This window comes from Hypanus sabinus, chromosome 19, assembly GCF_030144855.1.
Source record: "Hypanus sabinus isolate sHypSab1 chromosome 19, sHypSab1.hap1, whole genome shotgun sequence".
NCBI lineage: Eukaryota > Metazoa > Chordata > Chondrichthyes > Myliobatiformes > Dasyatidae > Hypanus > Hypanus sabinus.
This window is the reverse complement of record NC_082724.1, coordinates 13,525,869-13,550,957: the sequence shown is the minus strand read 5'-3', so window position 1 is coordinate 13,550,957 and position 25,089 is coordinate 13,525,869. Positions and strand designations below refer to the sequence as shown.

The following is a 25,089-nucleotide window of genomic DNA, read 5'->3' as shown; positions in this document are numbered from 1 at the left end:
CTTCACTCCAGATTCCATCCTCAGCCAAATTAGTTTAAACCCTACTGATCTGCTCTAACAAAAATGCCCACAAAAACATTGGCCCCCTTGGGTTCAGGTGCAACTAGTCCCTTTTGTACAGGTCATAAATCCCCCAAACGAGATCCCAATGATCCAAGAGCCTGAAGCCCTACTCACTGCACCAGCTTCTCTGCCATGCATTTATCTGCCAAATCATCCTGTTTCTACCCTCACTGGTGCATGGCACAAATAGCAATGCAGAAATTACTACCCTGAAGTCCTCCTTCTCAGTTTTCTGCCAGCTCTCTAAATTCTTTCTTCAGCTATGTCCAATATGTTCTTGAAGGCATACACTCATCCACATAGATCTTGAAGTCAGTGGCAACTGTGGCATATTCATTCAAAATCGAAAGTGAATCCCTAAATATTATCCAATTTACTGACTCAAAGCAGTCCTCTACGTGTTCCTCTGCCTCCCTTGATCCTACCTCCTTGGTCCTCACCATTGGCACTGAGGTCTTTAGTCTCTACCTGTACACTGGGAGTAGAGGTACAGCCAGATGATGGGACTTTTCAAAGTGCGGGCGTGGGATAGCATGGTAAGTGTTCCTGATGGTGATATAACAGTGATCAAGTGTGCCGGCTCCTCTGTTCCACAGGTGATATGTTGGTGGTAGCTGTTCAGTGACTTCTTCAAGCTGGCCTAGTTGAAATCCCCTGCAATGATAGGGAGGGCATCAGGGTGCACTGTTTCGGGACTGCTGATCAAGGTGCACAGCTCCTCCAGTGCCTGCCTGACTTTGTATGCTACTACCAGGAAATTTGCGGATAAAAGGGACAATACTTGACTGCTAGGTGTTCCAGGTCGGGTGAGCAAGATAGAGACAGAATCACATCTGTGTACCACAATGAGCTAATCATGACATACTCCACCACCTTTCTCTTTAAAAGACTCAGCTATCCTGTTTTTACGTTGAAGCCCTCAGTCTGCAGTGCTGCATCCAAATAGTCAGAGTGAGCCATGTCTCCGTGAAGCAAAGTACACAGCAGTCCCTGAAGTCCCTTTGGTACTGCAATCTTGCTCTGAGGTCTTCAATTTAATTTTCCAGAGTCTATGCATTCAGCAGCAGGATAGTAGGGAGTGAGGATCTAAGGGCTGCATTTCAATCTTACTTGCAAGCCCAGCACACTTTCCTTGCTTATTTTTACTTAAAGGGAAATTGTACTTAGTATACACTTCAGACAGAAGTTAGTATATCCTTACGTACTTATAGTTATACTTAGAAGTCTGGACAAATACCCAAGTATATGTAAGTATATACTCATACACTTATGGTTAGACTTAGAAATCTGGTCTGGTGAAGAGAGAGAGAGAGAATTTAAATTCCATTACTTAAGTGGTTTTTAAATTAATGGCAACAATGATGACCATGCAACTACTAAGTAGTTATTTAAAAAGAAAGCCTGCCACTACTCTGACCTATAAAGCTTTAAGCCCTTAGCAATCTAGTTGACAACCTAGTTCTGCAAAATTGCCTCAGAAGTGAAATGATTGCCTCAAAAGTGAATCATTATTTCTAAACAAAATAATAAATCCAAGTGGTCCTTTCAATTCAATCTATGCACCAGAATTAGTCGTAGCCAGCTCACTCCATTTACAGTCAACCTTGAAAATTATGTCTCAGGAAGGGCACACTTATCAGACTGAATCTGCACCAGCTCATGAGAGAACAAAAACAAATAATAAATCCATTTGATCTTGGCATTATAATCTATTTGTTCTTGGATATATCCCTGTGAGGAGAGATCACTACATGAACCTTGAAGAGACAAGATTCCTTCTTCACAAAGGCGGGATTTATTATGTTTTAAAACACTGCAATGTGGTACAGATTGAGAACAAATCCCATAGTTCAAAGTTGGGCCGCTGCAGGCAATCAGCAGCAAAACAAACGTATTCCACCACAGCAGCAAGTTCATGGCCTAAAGTTACACTCACAGTCCGATTATCACCAAGCCACAAGGTCAGTCATAATTCATTGAGTGTGGGACACAATGCAATAACAGGTAAACCCAAGACAAAATGAGATGTCAACCTGATAAAGATTCAACAGCACCATCCACAACGGTGGTTGAGTTTGGCATATGAATGCCAAAAAGAGTAGTGCAATAATTGTAACCACCTTCACACAGAAATGGTGATTGGATTGCACATCTTCTCAGTCTTCTGCCACCTCACCCAAAGAAACCTCACAGGCATTAATCTACTATATATTACAGCAAAAATGAGAATACTTTGATGATGACTACATGGTACTCAGTTCTTTTCACAGCTCCAGATTGTGAAATTGTCTAAGCATGCAATGCAAGATCTGAAGATTTAGGCATAAGCTAATAAGAAGTACCATTTGCAACATATTTGAGCCAGAAAAGTATCATTTGCAACAGTGAGACTTTAACTGCCATTCAATGACTTTCAATGCTGCATTACTCACCAAATCGCTCAACACCAACTTGAAGAATCACTATCAAGAAACTACATTCCAGAATTTTGAAACATGACCAATATCACTAACATTCAGACTCTTGTTTGTAATGAGGTTCTTAATTTGTAAGGGGATTGAAGGTTTCAAAGTACATTTATTATTGAAGTATTTATATAATATACAACCCTGAAATTCATCCTCCTGCAGGCAGCCATGAAACAAAAAAAACATTCGTCCCAATTAAAGAAAACATCAAACACCCAACTTGTGAAACAAAGGGAAAAAGAAGAACAAATCACGCAAACATCAGGAAACAAATAAATAACACACAGAATATTAAACATCAAACTGCAGAATCCCCAAAATGGTCCAGGACTGACCTCCACCAAGTCAGTTCCATTTAACACAGTGTCAATGACCGCAGGCCTCAGCTATGAGCCAGTTCCGTGCCGAAGTGAAGGTTAAGGGAAGAAGGCAGGAGAATGGGTTGAGAAAGGAAAAACAGCCATGACTGAATGGTGGAGCAGCCTCAATGGGATTAATGGCCTAATTCTGCTCCTACATCTTATAGTCTTATTCTCTTAATTATTCTCAGCATACAAGTTCAAATATTGTATAATGGTGGCTGGAAGCACCATGTTGTAGTAAAAATAGTGTATTAGTTTTCATTTAAATAAGACATGTTAGATGAACAGACTGCAATACTGTAAAATGAATATTTTTAACATAATAGTGGAATTAAATTTTCTGAAATTCAAAATTAACAAAAACGTTGAAAAAAATGTGAATTGTTGTTCTTGTAATCTTAAGGAAAATTATCATCGAAAAATTGGACTTCTTTGACCAGATACGAAAATAAGCAACTAGTTAAAATTTTGGCACTAAAAGTCAAACTCTCACCACAATCAGATATGGACAGCTATTACCGAAAAGAGAACTCTGACACTAGCTCACCTGATGACCATGGAGAGTGTACAATAACTTTCCCTCCAATAAATCAAGTATCTTCAGTGTTGAATCATTTGATGCAGTGATAAGATAATTTCCAGTTGGATGAAATGAGAGGCAGTTTACCACAGCACTATGCACTGCAAGAAAATAAAGATTACCCAACTTACAGATACACCAGAAGGTCTTCAGCAACAGAAAAGCTTAACCATTTTGGAGGTAGTAACCTCTATTCAGTTCCCTGTTCCTCACACAGTCAAGTTTATAAACACATTTTGGTCCAGAACCTCGAAAACAAAATAAACCTGAAGTAGCCTTCCCATGGAAATGCTAAAATAAATGAATAAGTCTTTCAAAAGTGAAAAATGATAATTGCCTATGTTTGAAAAATGGAGTCATCCCACCAGATAGGTAATTTTTAGATCTTCTTTTCCCAAATTCTTAGAAACAACACAAGGCTGATTGAGAAAGTAAGGAGGCATGGGAACCAAGGGGACCTTGCTTTGTGGATCCAGAATTGGCTTGCCCACAGAAGGCAAAAAGTGGTTGTAGACGGGTTATATTCTGCATGGAGGTTGGTGACCAGTGGTGTGCCTCAAGGATCTGTTCTGGAACCCTTTCTCTTTGTGATTTTTATAAATGACCTAGATGAGGAAATGAGGGATGGGTTAGTAAATTTGCTAATTTGCTATGACACAAAGATTGCGGATAATGTGGAAGGCTGTCAAAGGTTACAGGAGACATTGATAAGATACAAAACTGGGCTGAAAAGTGACAGATGGAGTTCAGCCCAGATAAGAGTGAGGTGGTTCATTTTGGTAAGTCAAATATAATGGCAGAATATAGTATTAATGGTAAGACTCTTGGCAGTGTGGAGGGTTGGAGCGATCTTGGGGTCCGAGTACATAGGCCACTCAAAGCTGCTGTGCAAGTTGACTGGGTGGTTAAGAAGGCATACAGTGCCCTCACTAACCGTGGGATTGAGTTCAAGACCTGAGAGGTAATGTTATATCTATATAGGACCCAGATCAGACCCCACTTGGAGTACTGTGTTCAGTTCTGGTCACCTCACCACAGGAAGGATGTGGATACAATAGAGAGAGTGCAGAGGAGATTTACAAAGACGTTGCTGGGATTGGAAAGCGTGCTTATGAGAATAGGTTGAGTGAACTCGGCCTTTTCTCCTGGGAACGACAGAGGATGAGAGGTGACCTGATATACCTCTATAAGATGATGAGAGGCATTGTGTAGATAATCAGAGGCTTTTCCCCAAGGCTCAAATGGCTAACATGAGAGGGCACAGCTTTATGGTGCTGTAGGTTTTCTATGTTTCTATGCTTGCAAGTAGGTACAGAGGTGGTGTCAGGAGATCCATAGAGAGTGGTGAGTGAATGGAATGGGCTGCCAGCGATGGTGGTGGAGGCGAATACAATAGGGTCTTTTAAGAGTCTCTTGGATAGGTACATGGAGCTTAGAAAAATAGAGCGCTATGGGTAACCCCAGATAATTTCCAAAGTAGGGACATGTTTGGCACAGTATTGTGGGCTGAAGGGCTTGTATTGTGCTGTAGGTTCTCTACGTTTCTATGTAACGAATAACGACTAAGAGATGCAAGGATATATTAACAAAACCATCCACCGACAGTAATTAATATTCTTTTGGGAAAGAAATCTGGCATCTTCACACTATTACCTTACAAACAGCTCCAGAAGCATATCAGAGTGTGATGCTGACGGCCTAATTAATCCCTTAATTACATCATACACAATGATGCAATTAAAGGCATTAGTTAGGCCATACACAACAGGAACAATTCACTCCATTGACTGCAGTTAGTTCATAATCGGCTCACCAAAATTCTCTCAAAGGCAAACAGGAAATATCTGTAATTGCTGCCCTTGATGATAATTCCCACAGTGGAAAAAAAATGCTTGTCATTAATACTAAGTTCATTTACAGCCTGTAGACAGGGCTTGAGTTTGAGTTCATGATTACCATGATTTGTTGCTTCAGAGTTTATTTGGATCAATGGAAAGTGTCAGATAATTACAAAAGGTGAGTTCGTAGCTAAAGAATACACAATACTATATAAATGGAGTTATGTCCTGGAAGTAATCATGGAACAATAAATTGAGGAAATGAACAGGCAATCAAGTGCTGCAGCCCACAAAACAGGTTTTGCAAACTCATTCTCAGCTCCCAAACCCACTTAGTGATCAAAAGTCATCCGCCACAGGATACAGGGAGTTATTACTTAAGGTAGTCATTATTTCAAGCATACCTACCACCACTTATACAAGTTACTTTGCAGAAAATGCAATCTCCTACCTCGATAATGTTGCAGAAGTTTATTCATACGAATATCCCAAAGTTTCACAGTATTGTCTGTCCCTGCTGCTGCAATACAGGTTCCATTGGGGTGAAAATCTACATAGTTAACAAACCTTTGAGGAAGAAAAGTAAGTTTTAGTTGCATCTCATAGAAAGCTGAAGTATCGCATCAAATGCTTCTTTTAGATTGAGTAACTTGCAACAAAGTTACTATGGTAGTTGAAAGCAGTGCAAAAAAATTAGGATACTTAACAGACTTGAAATTTTATAAAATCACTTATGTTCAAGAAGGATAACTCCTCTTCATTATCCTTGCTATATGAAATAAACCTGAGCAGCCATTTGTAAAGTTTCACAAAAGAAAACATAATACTGCAGTTCAGAGAAATTGAAACATTTTGAGAGCATGCAGCCAAATTGGTGATAATCTTGAAAAAAAATTCTCTTGCAAGCTGTGGTGATTCTAAACAGGGATTATCATTGATTATTAATTGGTGACAATAATTATGGACAATTTTTAAAGAAGGTTTATATACATGTATTCATTATTTTATTATTAAAGTATAATACAATAAATGAAACATTTTAGAAAACCTATTCAAAATTTATTTATCTTATAAAAGATAATTGACAAATGACATCATTTCTGAACAGGACTGTTATGGCAACCATTTACTATCAAAATGCTGATGTGCATGTCAGATCTGTGAGTACTTTAATATGTATTGTTTAATGTCACAGTTTCACAACCATCTAACTGTTGTTTGCTGTAAAAGCATCTCACTGCTCTGGGTTGTTAAAAAAAATTAATTCGCTGCTTCATTTGGCAGTGAAGACAATCATTATCCATCTTTTTATTATGGATAGGGGCTTAAAGAACGGAGGGGTAACACTGCATGACACATGCCAACATTTTTGCATGTGCCATCTTGAGGCACACACGCCATAGGTTTGACAGCCCAGCACTTCATCATCCATTGAAAATTACAAAGTCAAGTTTGTTCTTATAGTGGCTAAATAAAAAGACAGCAAGTTACAATTGATTGAATAAAGTGGGGATGCGCAATCAGGTGATGTGATGTAGTTGCATGATGTGGGAGCTTATGGACCCCATTCTGGTTTCAGGTGACCATATCTGCAACAAGTGTTGGTTGCTAAAGGAACTCAGGCTCAAAGTTGATTACCTGGAATCTGAGCTTCAAACTCTGCAATGCACCAGGAAGAGGGAGAGTTAACCTGAACAATGTGTTTCAGGAGGCAATCACACCATTGGTTTAATTACTTCAAATTCAGTCTGAATCAGGGACAAGAGGATGTGACAATAAGTGAGGTAGACAGGGTGATATTAGAAGTGGCGCTGAAGCAGCCTCCGCCTTTGACCTTGGCCAACAGTAATGAGATTCATACTCCCTATGCAGATGGGAGAGGAAACTGTGGGAAAGTTGAGTAAGTGAACTGTAGCACCATGGTTCAGGAAGCCATTGAAGAGGGAGGAGAAGTAAGAAATACAGTCTTAATTAGGAATAGTATAGTCAGGGGAAAAGACACAATTCACTTTTGCAAGGATAGAGTGTCCTAAAGGATGTGTTGCTTACCTAATGTCAAATTCAGGACATCTCCTCAGACTTGCAGAGGAATTTGGAGTGTGAGGGGAAAGATCCAGTTGCTGTGGTCCATGTGGGTACCAACGACGTAGGAAGAACAAGGAAAGAGGTTTTGCTGAGGGAATTTGAACAGCTAAGTACTAATTTACAATGCAAAACCAAAAAGATAACAATCTCTGGACTGTGATCTCAACTACATGCACATTGTCATAGAATTAATAAGATCAGAGTTAAATGCATGGCTTAAAGACTGGTGCAGGAAAAGTGAGTTTAAATTTCTTGCATATTAGTCCCAGCATTGGGGAAGAAGGAAGCTATTCTGATGGAACAGACTCCACCTGAACTAGAGTCCTGGCAAATGACATAATTAGGGATGTGTATAGTAGGGGGATGGAGGGGGATGCGGTGTTCAACAGCTCGGTAAACTGTGGTTAAAGTAAAAGGGAAGAAGGGAGCAAAAGAGGTTACTGATGTCTCCAGAATAAAGAGTAAGACAGAAATTTTACACAGTAATAAGAATTTAAATTCAGACAACATGGAGACGAAATTGAGGAAAAAAGGTGTTGTATTTGAATGCATACAGTATATGAAATAAGATAGATGAGCTTATTGTAGTTAGAAATTGGCATGTGTAACATTGTGGTCATCACATAGTCGTGGTTGAAAGAAGATCAGAGCTGGAAGCTAGACATTCAAGGATACATATCCCATTGAAAAGTCAAGCAGGTGGGCAAAGGAGATGGGATGGCTATGTTGGTAAAAAAAAGATTAAATCAAATCCATAAAAGAAGTGACTTAAGATCTTGTAGGTAGAGTTAAGAAACTGCAAGGGTAAAAGACACTCATGGGAGTGATATACAGGCCTCTGCACAACTTGTGGTCAAGCCCAGTAGGCAAATCTGGATTTGGTGTTCTGCAATGAATCAAGTTTGACTAGGAGCTTAAGGTTAAGGAACCTTTAGGAGCCAGTGGTCATAATATGAAAGAATTCACCTTCTAGTTTGAGAGGGAAGCTAAAATCAGATGTATTGATATCAGAGTTGAGTAAAGGTAAATACAGAGGCATGAGAGAAGAGCTGGCTTAAGTTGATTGGAAGGAGACACTTCTAGGGAGGACAGTACAACAGCAATGATTGGAGGTTCTAGGAGTAATTCAGAAGACATTGGGTCAGTTCATCTCAAAAGAGCAAAAGGCATTCTAAAAGGGAAGATGAAACAAGCAGGGCTGACAAGGAAAATCAAGTAGGACTCACATCTACTGTGGACGTGCTTTGAGAGATTGGTCATGACTAGAATAAACTCCTGCCTAAGCAAGGACCTGGACATGCTACAATCTCACTGTCTCTCTGCTGACTCTTGAACCACCTGGACAACAGTAATAGCCAAGCCAGGCTACTGTTTAGTGATCAGAATAGAAACTCAAAATATAGGAACGATCCCTTAGCGATGAGAAATTTATTTAACAGAGAATCCATGAAATTCACCGTCACACACAGCTGTGAATGCCAAGAAATTCAGTGTGTTTGAAACTGAAGTTGATAAGTTCTTGATTAGTAAGGGTGTCAAAGGTTATGGGGAGAAGACAAGAAAATGAGGTTGAGAGGGAAAATAAATCAGCCATGACTGAATGATGAAGCAGATTCAATGGGTTGAATATCCTAATTCTTTTCCTACGTCTTATGGTTTTATGCTCGTCGGGGCAAGTTGCTGTATAGATGAAAATTAATATTTCGATGGAGAAAATACTGGGTAATAATCTCTTATAGATATGATTGCAAGGCCAACAGAACACACCATCGTGGGTGCATAAAATAAACAGCAACTTCAGACAAGTGAAATAATTAAACCCAAAAGCGTGAACACTTGTCAGAAATATGTTGCACCTTTGCTGTTACATTGAAAGAACCATCATTCTGACATACCATTCAAAAATGGGCCACACAGTAGTATAGCAGCGTGACATTGTTATAGCTCAGGGCATTGAAGTTCAAAGTTCAATTCCGATGTCATCTGTAAGGATTCTGTATGTCATCACTGTGGAATGCGTGGGTTTCCTCTGGGTGCTCCAGTTTCCTCCCACAGTCCTCAGATGTACAGTATTGGTTAGTAGATTAGTTGATCATTATTAATTGTCCTGTGATTAGATTAGGGTTAAATTGGGGGTTGCTTGGCTACGTGGCTCAGAGGGCCTATTTTGTGCTGCATTCCAATCAATCAATCAAATAATCAATATATATATATGTCATTGCCATAGAACTTTGGCACTTGTTCACTTCTGTCCAAGTGATTTTCTAAATGACATAGTAATATTAAAAAAAATCTGTGCCACTGAAATAATATCTAACTTTTCCTTGCTCTCTTATTCTGACCTTCCTTTTACCCGATATTTTCTTCTGCACCCAGAAGTTTGGGTCACCATCTGAAATACCATGGGAAAATGGTTATGTTTTGGAAATATGTCAGACAATAGAATGCAGTAAAGGTACTGATTGACAGATTCCCATCCTTGTTTGAGATGAAGCTCAAAAACTCTCTATCAGGTCACAAATGCAGACAAATCTGTGAACCTGGTATGCAGGAAACTCATCAATCCAAACCTCTAACTTTTCTTTCCATCGCGATGCCAGCAATACAGTATTACATTTTTTCAACTTTTGATAGATTAATATTTATCAAAAATACTCACCCTCCATGTTCATAAAATGAATGTATACATTCCCTAGTAGCTTTGTCCCATATTTTAATAGTTTTATCATCACTAGCAGAAACAATGAGTCGTCCATCTGGAGAAAACCTAAAATTTAAAGTAAAAAAAAATCAACCAAAAGAAAGCTGTGGATACACCCAACCCTCAATTCCATTTGTAATATATTACAGTAATATTGTGAAAGTATTGTTTGTTCACATAATTCATTATGAGTTATATGAAATGAGGCATACATTATCATGCCTCTATGTCATATGTGAGCACTTCACTAAAGAAAAACTAAGTACACAATTAGCTCAGGCTTCTGTGCTTTTCTCCTGATTAGCTTCTTGAGTTACAAAACATAGCCATTAACCAGAAAGAACAACCCACAACAGAAAATAAAGCCAGATCAATCTCACAAATTTTTATACGCTTTTTTAAAGAAATTTCATGAGGCCACTACTACAATATGTAAATAGGCAAATTATGCTTGACACAATGTTGTTCTAAACTTATCACACAAAAGAATATTAGAGCAGGTCCATTCTGCAAACGTTCTCTATCTCCATATTTTTTGAACAAAGTAACTCCCCTCTGGTGGCTCCCTGGATCTTAAACGATATTTAGACCCACATTATTTTACTTGAATGTTAAACAAATAGAAAAGGAAATGTGCAATGTGAAAAAATCTAAGAGTATATGTTCTATGAACTTATTACTGAAACAGAAGTTTTCTCAGTCTGTGTATTCATAGAGACAGTTTTAGAATACAAGTTTTAAAATTATGGAACTGCTTTGAATGCCTGCAATCCACTAACCTGAATTTCAAAACATGTGCAAGAGCACCAACCTAACTATTTCCCACCTCCTGTCTTTGATAGATTGAGTGCTTGCTCTTACTTGGCACATCGAACCCAATTTATGTGCTGGCTTAAAGAAAAAAGAAACTTCTGTCGATGAACTGTCCAAACTTTGATTGTTTTGTCATCAGAAGCAGTAACCAGTGACTGTCCATCTCTGGAGAACTGAACACTTCGTATGGTGCCTGTATGAGCTTTTAATACTGTTGATTCACCCTTCCTAGTAAGAAATGGGAAAAAATACTAGGTTAATCCATGAAATACAGAACTGCACAGAAAATTATTCAAGACCTCATGAAGAAACATTGACTAGATTCATTTCTCTGTAGGAAAGCTTAATTCCAATTCTTCCCAAGCTCCCAATATAATTCAAGAAAAGTAAATCACCGGAGAGGACGTAGCAGCAACGTAACTGAGAGGAAGTGAGAAAGAATAAGTACAGCACAAAGGAAAGGTGCTCCATGAATTTAAATATAAATACTCCATGAATTTAAATATAAATCAAATTTTACTATGTTCATGCTTATAGGTTTTAAAAATACAACCCATTGGTAATTTTCTCAAATATTTGATAAAGGTTGCCATATTGAGGAATAATTAAACGATATGAAAACCTGTAAGAACCAAATCAAAGGAAGTACTTTTCCATGTATTCAATAGTTCTGTTAACCTCCTTCTTCTCGATTCATAAACACTTCAGACTCCAGCAGTGTATAAGGAGAAACTCACCAAACACCTTTGTGTGATTTTAATGAGTATCTGAGAGAACTGTGAAGCTTATTTACCAAAAATGAAATATGTCTACAGTTAAGAATCTATATACTACACAGTTCAATAAGAATACAAAACTTAGATTGTCCAAGTAAAACTGCAAAAACCTTAAACCCGATGGTTTAATCTTTTAATAAATGTTGTCTACAATGCCCTCTTGCCACTGACATGCTTAGGGAGCTAAGTTTTAAAGCTCCAGGAAACCGGCAGTCAAATATAACGTAAAAATAACCCATTGTTTCTGATGCAGGCATCGTGCCAACTACCAATTATGGTTAATATTGTTCTCTTAAAGTGGAGATGCATTGTAACAGCAGCAGGTGCAAACCAGAGCCCTTGCTGAAGTGCAGATTTCTCTCAGTGGCTCTTACTTGATAATGAACTCAGCTCCTTGGCCATCCTACGCAGATGAAACCTCTATCTATTCTCATAGATTCCACGATCTTGTGTCACCTTCACTCTCAAAACAACGCTCTGCTCTACTGCATACCATTGTACACCCAAAAGCATCTAGTTTGTGATGAAAAATCTGAAAAATATCCTTCAACATCTATTATTGATTTTAGCAATACAATGTGTTTCAATTAATGGGAATCCACCGGGACCAGTACATATTGTTTGGCCCCATTAAGCAGCTGTCCCAATTAGCTGAAGTTTCATGGAAATAGTTAATAGGAATAAAAAAAGATAAACGACTATTTAACTGAGTAACAATTCATGTATTTAAATGAAATTTAAAACAAATTAGAACACTACCAATACTAATGTACTATAAAATTGTGTATTAGATTCTAATAGTTATCGACAGACGAGTTCATCTGCCATGTTCTTTTGATTCACGATGAATGAACAAAATCAGGGCAAATACCTACGGCAGATAATGAACTGCCTTCATACAATGCTTTAGACGATTGCATCCTCCAAAGCTTCATTTTCATTATAACAATTAAGATGACTGAAGATACAATTGTAATTCCTAACTTATTGAAGCAGTTTCATTTTCACTCCCAGCTATTTCTGGCATCTCCAAGCCTGAATGCTTGAAATCGCAGTGAACAAAACTATTCTAAATTATCTTACTGCTATTTCTCACCAGTTAGCAGTGACCAAAAAAAAATCACTGCTTTTTGAACACAAACACATGCAACTAACACTAAAAACTGATCACTCTGAGCATTCTGTAGTGTTTACACTGGCCACATAAGTCCATGTGATTGGCACTAATGTTGCACAACAGTCTCCAACCCCAATTAAGTGGCATATTGTCCCAAATAAACGAAGGGAATTCTGGATATTTTCTCAATTTTGATTTTGTTCTTTAAGAGCTATCCCAAATAAATGGTTTCCCCAATTAACTGGAATCCATTGTACTTAAAAAGAATACTCAACATCACCAAACACTTAAACAACTGTAGTTGTAGCCATTAGTTAACAGGCTTCCATTGCTCTCTTGAAGTATGTTCATTCATATCCGATTAGAAGAGGACAACCGCTGGAACTTTAAGCTCCAAAAATGACAGGTTGTCAAATACATGATTAACTTTATAATATGCCTACAATGCATACTTCTGACAGGTATCAAAGACTTACTAATAACCTTAATAAAGAATCTGTCATTACTTTCCCAACAAAATTCCACAGTCCTGATGAAGGGACTTGACCCAAAATATCGACTGTTTATTCATTTCCACAGAAACTGCCTGACTTGCGGAGTTCCTCCAGCATTTTGTGGGTGATTCTATACTGATGCCACTTTGGAATTAAAAGACAAGGAGGTGTGTGCAGACTGTGATGTTAATACAAGTAGAAATAAGCATACTGGAAAATCTTCATTATTTCTCATCAATTTTGTGTTTCTTACCCCTGCTTCAACTACCTATAATTTGCAGGTGATTTTTTAAAAATTAATTGGGATATAAGTTACAGACTAATAACAATAATCAGAATCAGATTTATTATCACTGACATATATGTCACAAAATGTGTTGTTTTACAAAGCAGTATAGTGCCAAGATATACTGGAGCTCTTTGTGGAAATAAATGGTTTGCTACAAATGCAATTCTGTGACTGTAGTGCACTTGGATGTCACCAATTGGTATGATGTATATCAGGGCAATCAGTTGATGTTTGTATATTTGTTAGAGTGGATGTGGAGAGGATGTGGAGTGGACACAGCCTCAGAATAGAGGGGCATCCTTTTAGAATGGAGATGAGATATTTCTTAAGCCAAAGAGTGGTAAATCTGTGGGAATCATTGCCACAGGCAGCTGTGGAGGCCAAGTCTTTATGTATCTTTAAGGTAGAGGTTGACAGATTCTTGATCAGTCAGGGCATGAAGGGATATGGGGAGAAGGCAGGAGATTGGGGCTGAGGGGGAAAATGGATCAGCCACGATGCAGCAGACAAAATGGGCCAAATGGCCTAATTCTGCACCTATGTCTAATAGTCTAAATCAGCTCTGTGAGAGCTAAAGACTGATTAATGCAGAGGAATCAGTGGATGGATACAAGTGAAACTGCAATGAAATAAGAAGGGATGTCCAGCAGTAATCTACAGGTTCAGTACAGGACATTGTATATTTATTTTTTTTGTAATTTTTTTATTGAGGTTCATCATCAAACATTTCCACAAGATGTATTTCAGACATTGTACATATATATCATATAATCATATATATCACAAATCTCCACAAAGTATTTATCTGAAATGACTTAGAACCAGACACAGAGATAGATCATGGAAGACAGGAAAACAGTAACACACAACCTAAATAAGAATGGTATTTGAATAGACTGAAGTTGTGCTAATGAGTGGCAAATAGCACTTAAGTGAACGAAAAGGTAATGAGACTAAGGAAGCATTAACACCAAGAATGCGAATTAAACGGCTCCAGAGGGAGATAGCTCACAAAAATTGTGAAGAAGGTGATGTGCATTGGTAAGAATAGCCAACTAAATCCTAGCACATGAAAAGCTAAGAACAATTCTCAGGTGAATTTTTACAGTTTAGTCATTCCCAGAAGAGCATACACAAATTTGGTTACTACAGCAAAGATGCAGGCACCAGATTCAGTAGAAAAACAGGTGAAACTGCTAATTAAGAATACTTAACTAAGAAACTGAGGACCTAGGAACTAGTTATTGCATGAAAGGAAAATAATATAGTGAAACTTCAACAGAGGACAGGCAAATCTAAATCACCTTATAAAGCATTGTGCGATACTCTGGAATTAAATAAGACAAATTCATAAGAGAGGAGTGCAGACACTTCAGTTGGAAGATGGTGTGTCTATAAAGTTGATTAATCAGGGAATTGGGCAACGTGGAAACAATGTGAAAACAAATCTCAGCATTGTATATGGTAACATAAATGTACTTTGATAATAAATCTACTGTGAACTTTGAACTTAAATAGAAAACACAAAGGGACAATAAAAGTTATAGTTTTTATGGATTATTGTGTTCAAATCTCATTAATAAAACTGCAGTTTCTGGGAATCTGAAATAAAAATAAAAAATAACACATGAACATTAATAATGGTATCCAATGTAAGCCTAAGGAATATTTCAGCTTCCATTTGGCCACACTGTACTTCATGAGAACTCACTTTGTCTGTGCCACAACTGGTTACAGGTGACCCCTGTTTTCTGAACATTCGCTTTACGACACCTTGCTTTTACAAAAGACCTACATTAGTTACCTGTTTTCGCTAACCAAAGAGTGTTTTCACTTTTACGAAAAAATGCAGAGTGCGCCCCAAGCAACCAAGCTCCTCCCCTGGAACTGCATTCAGCATCAAGCCACCAAAGTTTAAACATGTGTCTGTGAGCATCTGTGCTTTATCTTGATTTATCTTGTGCATCCGTTAGCAAGATGAGTCCTAAGGTATCGGAAAAGCCTAAGAGAGCTCGTAAGGGCATTACACTTAGCATAAAACTGGACGTAATTAAACGTTTTGATCATGGTCAATGAAGTAAGGACATTGTCTGCGCGTTGAACTTGCCAGCATCCACCATTCGCACTATTTACACGTAGAGAGAAAGAATCTTGAAAGCTGCCGATGTTACTATTGGTTCTGCTCATAACAAAGTGGTCTCTTTTAGTCTGCTGGGAACTTTTTGGCAGCTTCATAGTTCAATGTTTACTGGAGAGAGTGCTTCGGCTGATACTGAAGCTGTTGAAAAGCTCCCAGCAGAACGGAAGAAAATAATTACAGGAGGTGGTTATTTGTATAAGCAAGTGTCTAACTGCGACAAAACTGCAATTTATTGGAAAAAATTGCTGAGCACCACAACCTCTGACGGCTGAGCCTAACACACCATCATCAGTGTGCTTGCTGTCTTCTTGATTCCGGTAAATGAAACTACACTGTACATACATTATTCCTACTTTATAAAGGCTGTGTATTTTTATGTGTTATTTGGTATAATTTAGTAGGTTATTTTTCGAGTCTGGGAATGCACAAACATTTTTCCCATATAAATTAAAGACATTGTTGCGAAAGTGGAATTTAAAGGTAGTCATGGGTAGTTTGATGGGTTTTTGAGGCGGCGGCAGCTTCATAGCTTAAAGGTTACTGGAGAGAGTGCTTCCGCAGAGAGCACTTCCACCCAGAGCGCTTGCGTGAGATTTTTGCTACGCTTGACAGTACTGCAATAATTGCAGAAAAGTATTTCTACTTTATATAGACTGTGTATTTATATCATTCCTGCTTTTACTCTATGGTAGTGTTATTTTAGGTTTTATGTGTTCTTTGGTATGATTTGCTAGGTTATTTTTTGGGTCTGGGAACACTCACGAATTTTTCCCATATAAATTAATGGAAATTGCTTCTTTGCTTTATGTCATTGGGGCTTACGGACCGTTTCATAGGAAGGATCTACCTTCGGACAGCGGGGGAAACCTGTACTTCTGTAGCAAGTTACCTACTAGTGATATTGGCTCAGTTTTTCTCCATTTGCACATCCTACCTCTTCACGTTACTCTATGTATTTCCCCTCCCTAACTTGTCATCTCATAGATTTATTCTCCATTAAGCAGTTGAACTTTATAGTTTAACCCCACAGCAAGCCGACAACGCTGTCAGAGATTTTGCCCCATTAATCTATCCTTCCCTGAAATTTGTTTTCTCACTGTTCTGATAAAGAGTCTAATGCTTGTTATGAAATTGTACAGTACTGCCCATTATCCCTGTGCTGGCACTTTGGAAGAGCTGCTATCCAATTGAGTTGTACATACCTTGGCCTTTCCTCACAGTGTTACTTACCCCGTAACTGGGTAACTTACCAGCAAAGATAGCGAGGTCCGTTGAAGTCTGATGGTACTATTTTAACAGTATTTATTGGTAAAAATACACAAAAATAATATCAATGCAGTCATACAGATACTATACGTCATCAATACTAGATCAAAAGGTGCAGGTATAATAATAATCAATAAGAAATAGCTCTATCGTTGCCTAGGGGATAATGTATTGTCCAATGGAAATATAAAAGTCACTAGCTCATTCAGGCTGCAGCCTTTGGTTGGAGTCAAGAGAGAGAGATTTTGGAACTTGCCGGAGTTTCCTTTTTTATGATGTTGATCCTTCGAAATGTCATTGGTGTCCTTTTCCTTTTAGCTAAGCCGTTCTTCCATGGTCAGTCCCGCCAATCCCAGGCAACGGGAAAGGATGCACGCGGGCCCTACCAGCTGTCGCTATTAAACGCTGTCACGGGATTTCTAGTGTTTCTCCTGGTGTGTCTAAAGGGGTTGTTCCCCAGACCCTCTTTTATCCTTACTCATGGGGTCTCAGATGTCAGTCAGGTTGGGATGATGCAATCCCTCAACCAGCCCCCTCTGTTCATTTCCTGAGGGCTTCAATGAATAGTACAGTACTCAATACACAATTCCGTCTCCAAGAGACAATGGCCGTTATCCGTGGCTTTGTCTTTCGGAGGCCCAGGACACATTCCAAACCTTGAGGATTCTGCGTGTCTCTCTCTCATTTCCTGGGTCCCAGACCCGAATTAATAGCGATCTTGCGATTCTCAAAAAGGAGGGGGCTACTTTGTACCCTTCGGCCCCTCAGAGTTGGGGCACAGTCGTAACACCCCCTTTCTTCAACGCGTTTTTATCATCGGTAAAAACAAAGTAATACAGAGTCTTACAGGATTTTAGAATCTAACACAATACAAAAGTTTTTTTTCCACTGCAGTGTAATACATTCAATTCAGCATCTAAACAGTTAACGATTACATCGTCACTTCCTTTAAATATCTTAGCATCTTGTACCTTATTAAAGTCTTGTAGCATCAGACTCCAATTTAATAACCACTTATTTTTTTTCTTTCCTTCAGCAAACAAAAACTAAAGAGTTGTGATCTTAGCTTACGTGTATACTACAAAAGTTCATGCAGATATAAATCTTTATGTTACTTTCAAACTTAACAGTCAAGCTTCCATGGGGGTTGTCTTTATTATTCACATGCTTTGTCGAAATCCCTTAAAACCAGCTTCTGCTATTTAAAAATAGCGTCCCATTAACCCTCGCCTCTTTTCCAGTTAATTCCCATGTGGTAAGCTTGTGCCCCATGGCGAAATACGCTTTCGACCACTCCTTTCATAGGAGTTATGTTATCAGCAATGTGTTCCAAACTTAGACCATTTTCCGAATCTCCAAACAATTCTTTAATTTTAAGCAAGTTGCTAGTTTTCTGTTCAGGACCCTTCAGGCTATTAGTTCTCAATGCCAGCGATCCTTCTTTGTTCAAACAGCATTTCGAATTCTGCGGTTTCACACCACACTCTGGAATAACAATAGCGTGTGGGGTCCCTTTACCTTCCAACTCAACCTGTAATTGATTCACAGGCATTGCGGTACCAACCCATTGTCTCCTTAGCCTGGTTGCTGCTTCTGACATCAATCCAGACTTTAAATTTTCTTCATTCGATTCGGAAACTACACTTTTCCCTTTTCCTTCAATAATAATATTCACCTCACCACCTGTTATCTCCTCACTAACTTTTAACACACCTTCGAGCACAAACAACAGGGAACTCTCACTTCCCACTATTGCCAAGGTTAACCCTTTCTTCACTGAACCAAGTCCATCAGACGCACAAGGACTGCATTCCTTTTCAACTGAATCAAATACCTCAGATTTTTTCTGAGCTCCATTACTAGGTTCAGTACCACGTGCATCCACATCTTGGACACACTCAAACGGGACATTTGCCTCTTCCAGGTTTTCAATACCCGTACCCTGTTCAAATTCTAAATTCCCCTGATCCTCCCAGCTACTCTCTGGGCAACTCCCTTCCGGAGTAAACTCAACCCCGCGGGCTGAAACAACCTCATCTGCCAACCCAGCAGACTTCTTCAAGGTAATGGCATCCTTTTCATCTAGGACTGCCCTCATTTCATGATTGGGAACACCTTTAGAATTTTCAACTTCTTCAAACAGTTCTGCCAAACCAGACAGATCATCCATGTCCAACTCTGGACCTTTTAACAGCCTTCGCTGTTTCTCATATTTATTTCGTGCCTCTATAACTTTTCTCCTCGCTAAGGGCAGGTCTACCTCCTCTTCCTTACTCTCTTTCACTTAATTACTCTTTGTTTTACCACCCTCTAAACCCTCGTGGTACAGGGTTGGTAAAAACGTCTCGGCCAAATCGATACTGGCCGGATTTAAACTGCTCTTTGTCTCAGCTGCCTTTCTCGACATGCTGCGAGTGACTGCGCATGCAGGATAGATCTTGGAATCTAGGGGCGGGACCTCCACCGGCTGTCTCGTCAGCTCCATTGCTGACCAAACCTTACTACCAGCTAAATCATTACCCAGAAGGACGTCCGCGTCAGTTCTCGGAAATTCTGATCGTACCCCCATTTCAACTGGTCCAGATACCAGCTCACAATTCATAATGATCCTATGCAAGGGCACTGTTTTGGTCCCTTTTCCTATTCCTTTCAAAGCTACCATTCCCGTCTTGCGACCAAAATCCAGTACCTTACTGCTAATCAATGACAGTTCAGCTCCCATGTCTCTCCAGATCCACACAGGAACTGGTGGGTCTCCCTTTCTCACAGACACGGTTCCGTTTGACATACAAGTCTCAGACCTTTCTCGTACTCTGTCTACCCCGGGCTTTCTTGTCAATTTACTGATCACCACGGCACATCCAATAGGGACTGCTGCTTTCCCTTTTCCTGTCTCCTTCCTCGGAGCAAAGCACCTAGATGCAATATGTCCCCCCTTTCCACAATTAAAACAGGTCAAGCCTGGAAATCTCTGGCCGTCTTGCCTCTCCTCCTCAATCTTACCACTAGCTCCCGGCGGGACCTCTGCCTCAGCCAGTGGGCTTTCTCTATCGGTCCCACGGTCACTCTGGTAACTTTTATTCGAGGAAAACTTTGTCTTGTGGGTTAGGGCCTATTCATCTGCAAACCTAGCAAATTCGGAGATGGACTTATTTGGCTTCTCATTCAAATACATCCGGATATCCTCCGAAACACAACCTTTAAATTCCTCAATCAGAATTAACTCCCTGAGATGCCAAAAATCCTCTTCCACTGTTCTGCTGTACACCAGTGATCCAAAAGCACACACTTCTCATAGGCAAACTCGGTATATGTCTGATTCCACCCTTTCTTTAAATTTCTGAACTTTTGTCAATAAGCTTCAGGTACCAATTCGTAGGTCCGGAGAATGGCCTCCTTTACTTTGTCATAATTCTCCGCCTCTTCCTCCTCCATGGACAACGCCGCACATGCCCGTTGTGCCTTCCCTTTTAACACATTTTGTAACAACGCCACCCACTGCTCTTTGGGCCACTTCTGATTCACTGCCACCTTTTCAAAAAGCAAGAAATAACTATCAACATCAGTCTCCTCGAACGGAGATACTAACCTCAACTCCCGACTAACATTAAACCGCTACTCTCGGTCTGACCCTTGAGCTCTTTGCTCTTGCCTTAACTTCTCCATATCCAAGTCATGTTGCCTCTGTTTCTCTGCCTCTTCATACTCTCTCTCCTTCTCGGCTCTCTCCTTCTCTTTCTCGGCTCTTTCTTTCTCCTTCTCAGCAGCTTCCAGCTGCTTTAATTTAATTTCATGTTCCAACCTTAATTTCGTCAACTCTAACTGAGCCGTCCCACTAGCTGGTACCTTTTCAGGGATATTTTCCAATACCTCAGCTGAAAACACATTCTTCACAATATAATACTGAGTTATGGCCCTCCGCACCTCCCACTTTTTCATCGACAACCTCACCTCTGCGAGGCTTAGTCCTTTCGCAGTATTTATTAATTCTGACTTGGTGGCCGCCTCTAGTGCCTCCAGAGTCGGGTTTTCTATAAATTCATCCATGTCCATCTTTGCTGGTTTCCCATCTGGCTACCCACGTAACCAGATCCAAGTTTGGACTTACAAGCCTGATTCACTGCGCTCCCCAATTTGGTATCAAATCCCGAGACGAGAACCCCAAGTTGTTACGTACCCCGTAACTGGGTAACTTACCAGCAAAGATAGAGAGATTCGTTGGAGTCTGATGGTACTATTTTAACAGTATTTATTGGTAAAAATACACAAAAATAATATCAATGCAATCATACAGATACTATACGTCGTCAATACTAGATCAAAAGGTGTGAGTATAATAATAATCAATAAGAAATAGCTTTATCGTTGTCTAGGGGATAATGTATTGTCCAATGGAAATATAAATGTCACTAGCTCATTCAGGCTGCAGCCTTCGGTTGGAGTCAAGAGAGAGAGATTTTGGAACTTGCCGGAGTTTCCTTTTTTATGATGTTGATCCTTCGAAATGTCATTGGTGTCCTTTTCCTTTTAGCTAAGCCATTCTTCCGTGGTCAGTCCTGCCAATCCCAGGCAACGGGAAAGGATGCACGCTATTAAACGCTGTCACGGGATTTCTTGCATTTCTCTTGGTGCATCTAAAGGGGTTGTTCCCCAGACCCTCTTTTATCCTTATTCACAGGGTCTCAGATGTTAATCAGGTTGGGATGATGCAATCCCTCAACCAGCCCCCTCTGTTCATTTCCTGAGGGCTTCAATGAATAGTACAGTACTCAATACACAATTCCGTCTCCAAGAGACAATGGCCGTTATCCGTGGCTTTGTCTTTCGGAGGCCCAGGCCACATTCCAAACCTTGAGGATTCTGCGTGTCTCTCTCTCATTTCCTGGGTCCCAGACCCGAATTAATAGCGATCTTGCGATTCTCAAAAAGGAGGGGGCTACTTTGTACCCTTCGGCCCCTCAGAGTTGGGGCACAGTCGTAACAACAGTGATACAATTTTTTCTACAAACATATTCAATTTCCTTTCAGCAATCACTGTTGAATTGACTGCCACCACTCTTCATCACAGCATTCTACATCACAGCAATGCCAGTTAACTTTTTCTTCCCTTAACTTATTTCCCTGTTGGTTTTTTTCACCACTAATCTAAATTCTGCACACTGGTATTTAACCCCTTTGCCTCTTCTGTTTTATTCTATCACTTTTTATTCTATTAGAACACTACATGGATTCAAACACATTAAATCTCTTAACTTTCTCTGCATTAAGAACAACCTTAACTTCTTTCAATATATACTCTCAAACAATGTGCCATATCTTCCTTTATAAGACCATCATCAATGCTGGGACTTAGTCATAGAAGTCTTAGTTTCCAGTACCAGTGTGGGCTTATACTAGTGATGGCATCTTCTAAAAAGGCACTAGTTACTCTCTTAGGTTCAAGAACCTGATGGCTGAGGAAAAATAACTGTCCCTGAACCTGGTGGTGTAAGTCCTGAAGCTCCTGTACCTTCTTCCTGATGGCAGAAGAGAGCATGTCCTGGTTGGTGGGGGTCCCTGCTGATAGATGCTGCTTTCCTGCGATAACACTTCATGTAGATGCGCTCAATGGTAGGGAGGGCTTTACTCATGGGCTATATCCACTACCTTTTGAAGGATTTTCTTCCAAGATGGTGGCGCGACGCAGCTTGCCGTGGCCACTCCGGAACTGATTATCTGTTATTTGTGAAGTGGGGTGCCTTGCGCAATCATAATCGATTGAAAATGGACGTGGAAGCACGGAGAAACATCAGGAAATTCCACAAAGACCTTCTTCGTTGCTGCTGCTGTGAGGTCCGGGACTCTACTGGGAAGAACAGGCCCCCAGTCCTTGGGGTCGCATTGCCGATGGCTGTTGGCGGGACCGTCTTAATACGGTCATCAGAAGATGGTACTTAGAGAAGCTGTGCCAGAGGGGATGGTCGTCGGCTTGGAGGCTCAATGGACTCAGGTCGCTTTTGGTGTGTGCTGCGTCTGCGAGGCTGGTGTTGATGGAGCTTCCATTGTGTGCTGCGTCTGCGAGGCTGAGTCGGGCGGCGCCTTAGAAGTCCATAGCGGGGGTATTCCCTTCTGCCGCTGGCGTGGGATGGCGAGTCTGTCGAGACCCTGGGGACTTGTGGAAACTGTGGTGATTTCTTTTGAACTTACAGTCCTTTAGCATCTTGGACTATTTTTACTGTGCCCATAGTCTGTTTTTTTTTAATCAATTATGCTATTGTTTGCACTGTTGTAACTATATGTTGTAATTATGTGGTTTTGTGCAGGTCTTGTAGCTTTAGTTTTTGGTCTTGTTTTTGTCTGGTGGACTTGGAGCTCCTTTCCGGGGAACGGCCTAGACGGTAGTGCGATATTAATATGCAGCAACATCTCCGGACTCTGGATTGGGGATTGCCAAACGTTATGTGGATTTTCTGGTGTAGGCTGTTTTGTCATATGCTTTTGTGATATCATTCTGGGGGAACGCTGTCTCATTTTTTAACTGCATTGCTTTTGTGGTTTCTAAATGACAATAAACTGAATCTGAATCTGAATTTTCCATTCAAGAGCTGTGGTGTTTCCATACAAAGCTGTGATGTAGTCAGCCAATATACACTCTCCACTAGATATCGATAGAAGTTTATCAAAGGTTTAGATATCATGCCAACTCTCCACAAACTGCAAAGAGAGACACTGCTGTGACTTCTTCATAATTCCACTTGCACGCCAGACCCAGACAGGTCCTCCAAAATAATAACACAGAGGAATTTAAAGTTGCTGACCCTCTTCACCTCTAATTCTTAGATGAGGATTGGCTCATGGACCTCTGGTTTCCCCCTCCTGAAGTCAATAATCAGCTTCTTGGTCTTGTTGACATTGAGTAAGAGATTGTTGTTAGGACACTATTCAGCCAAATTTTCAATCTTCCTCCTATATGCTGACTCATCATCACATTTGATTCGGCCGATGATAGTGGTGTCATCAGCAACCTGAATTTGGCATTGGAGCTGTGCTTAATCACACAATCATAGCAGGAAAGTGCTAGAGTAGGGTACTAAGCACATAACCTTGTAGTGCACCTGCGCTTATGGAAATAGTGGAAGAGATGTTGTTGCCAATTTGAAATGACTGGGGCCTCCCTGCGAGGAAATCAAGGATCTAACTGCACAAGGCTGTATTGAGGCCAAGGTCTTGGAGTTCATTGATTAGTTTTAAGGGGATGATGCTATTGAATGCCAAGCTGTAGTCAATAAAGAACATCCTAATTTATGCTTCTTTGCTGATCTCCTAGGGTTGAATGAAAAGCCGATGAGAATGGCATCTGCTGTGGACCTGTTGTTCCAGTAAGCAAATTGGAGCAGATCCAAATCACTTCTGAGGTAGGAGTTGCTGCATTTCATCACCAACCTCTCAAAACACTTAATTACTGTGGATGTAAGTGCTACTGGATGATAGTCAATGAGGCAGGTTACTAAGTTCTTCTTGGCACCAGTATAATTGAAGCCTGCTTGAAGCAGGTGGGTACCTTAGACCACTGAAACTAGAGGTTAAAGATCTGAATGAACACTCCAGCCAGTTGATCAGCACAGGTCTTCAATACTTGGCCAGGTACCCCATATGGGCCAGATACTTTTGTGGGTTAACCCTTCTGAAGGCTGCTCACTCGTCAAACACAGAGACTGAAATCAGAGGGTTATCAGGGGCTGTGGGAGGTTGTGATGGTTCCTCCATATCTTGCCAGTCAAAGCGACCATAGAAGGCCTTGATCTCATCTGAAAATAAAGCCACTTTGTCGCTTATGTCACTTGATTTAACTTTATAAGAGGTGAAAGCATACAAGACCTGCTACAACTGTTGAGTATCCTTCGTTTATTCAAGTTTAGTTGGAATTGCCTCTTTGCCTGTGAGATGGCTTTCGAGAGAATGTACCTGGACCTCTTGAAACCTTCTTGATCTCCAGACTTGAATGTTTTTGATCTGACGCTCAGCAGATGGTGGATCTCATGATTCATCCAGGGCTTCTGGTTGGGGAAGACTCTGAATGATTTTGTGAGGACACGCTCATCTACAACTGTTTTAATA

The 25,089-nt window shown here is 40.1% G+C and overlaps 1 protein-coding gene across 2 annotated transcripts in view; it reads right to left on the bottom strand.

Annotated features, from left to right (window-relative positions):
• LOC132377735 (POC1 centriolar protein homolog A-like) overlaps positions 1 to 25,089 on the bottom strand; it is a 147,178-nt gene that overhangs the window by 90,661 nt on the left and 31,428 nt on the right. For both annotated transcript variants that reach the window (XM_059944047.1, XM_059944048.1), the window contains exons 4-7: positions 10,959 to 11,138; positions 10,056 to 10,163; positions 5,763 to 5,878; positions 3,441 to 3,574 (exon numbers count right to left, since the gene is read on the bottom strand). In XM_059944047.1, the coding sequence (XP_059800030.1) occupies positions 3,441 to 3,574; positions 5,763 to 5,878; positions 10,056 to 10,163; positions 10,959 to 11,138 (538 nt within the window). The remainder of the gene's footprint in view (positions 1 to 3,440; positions 3,575 to 5,762; positions 5,879 to 10,055; positions 10,164 to 10,958; positions 11,139 to 25,089) is intronic.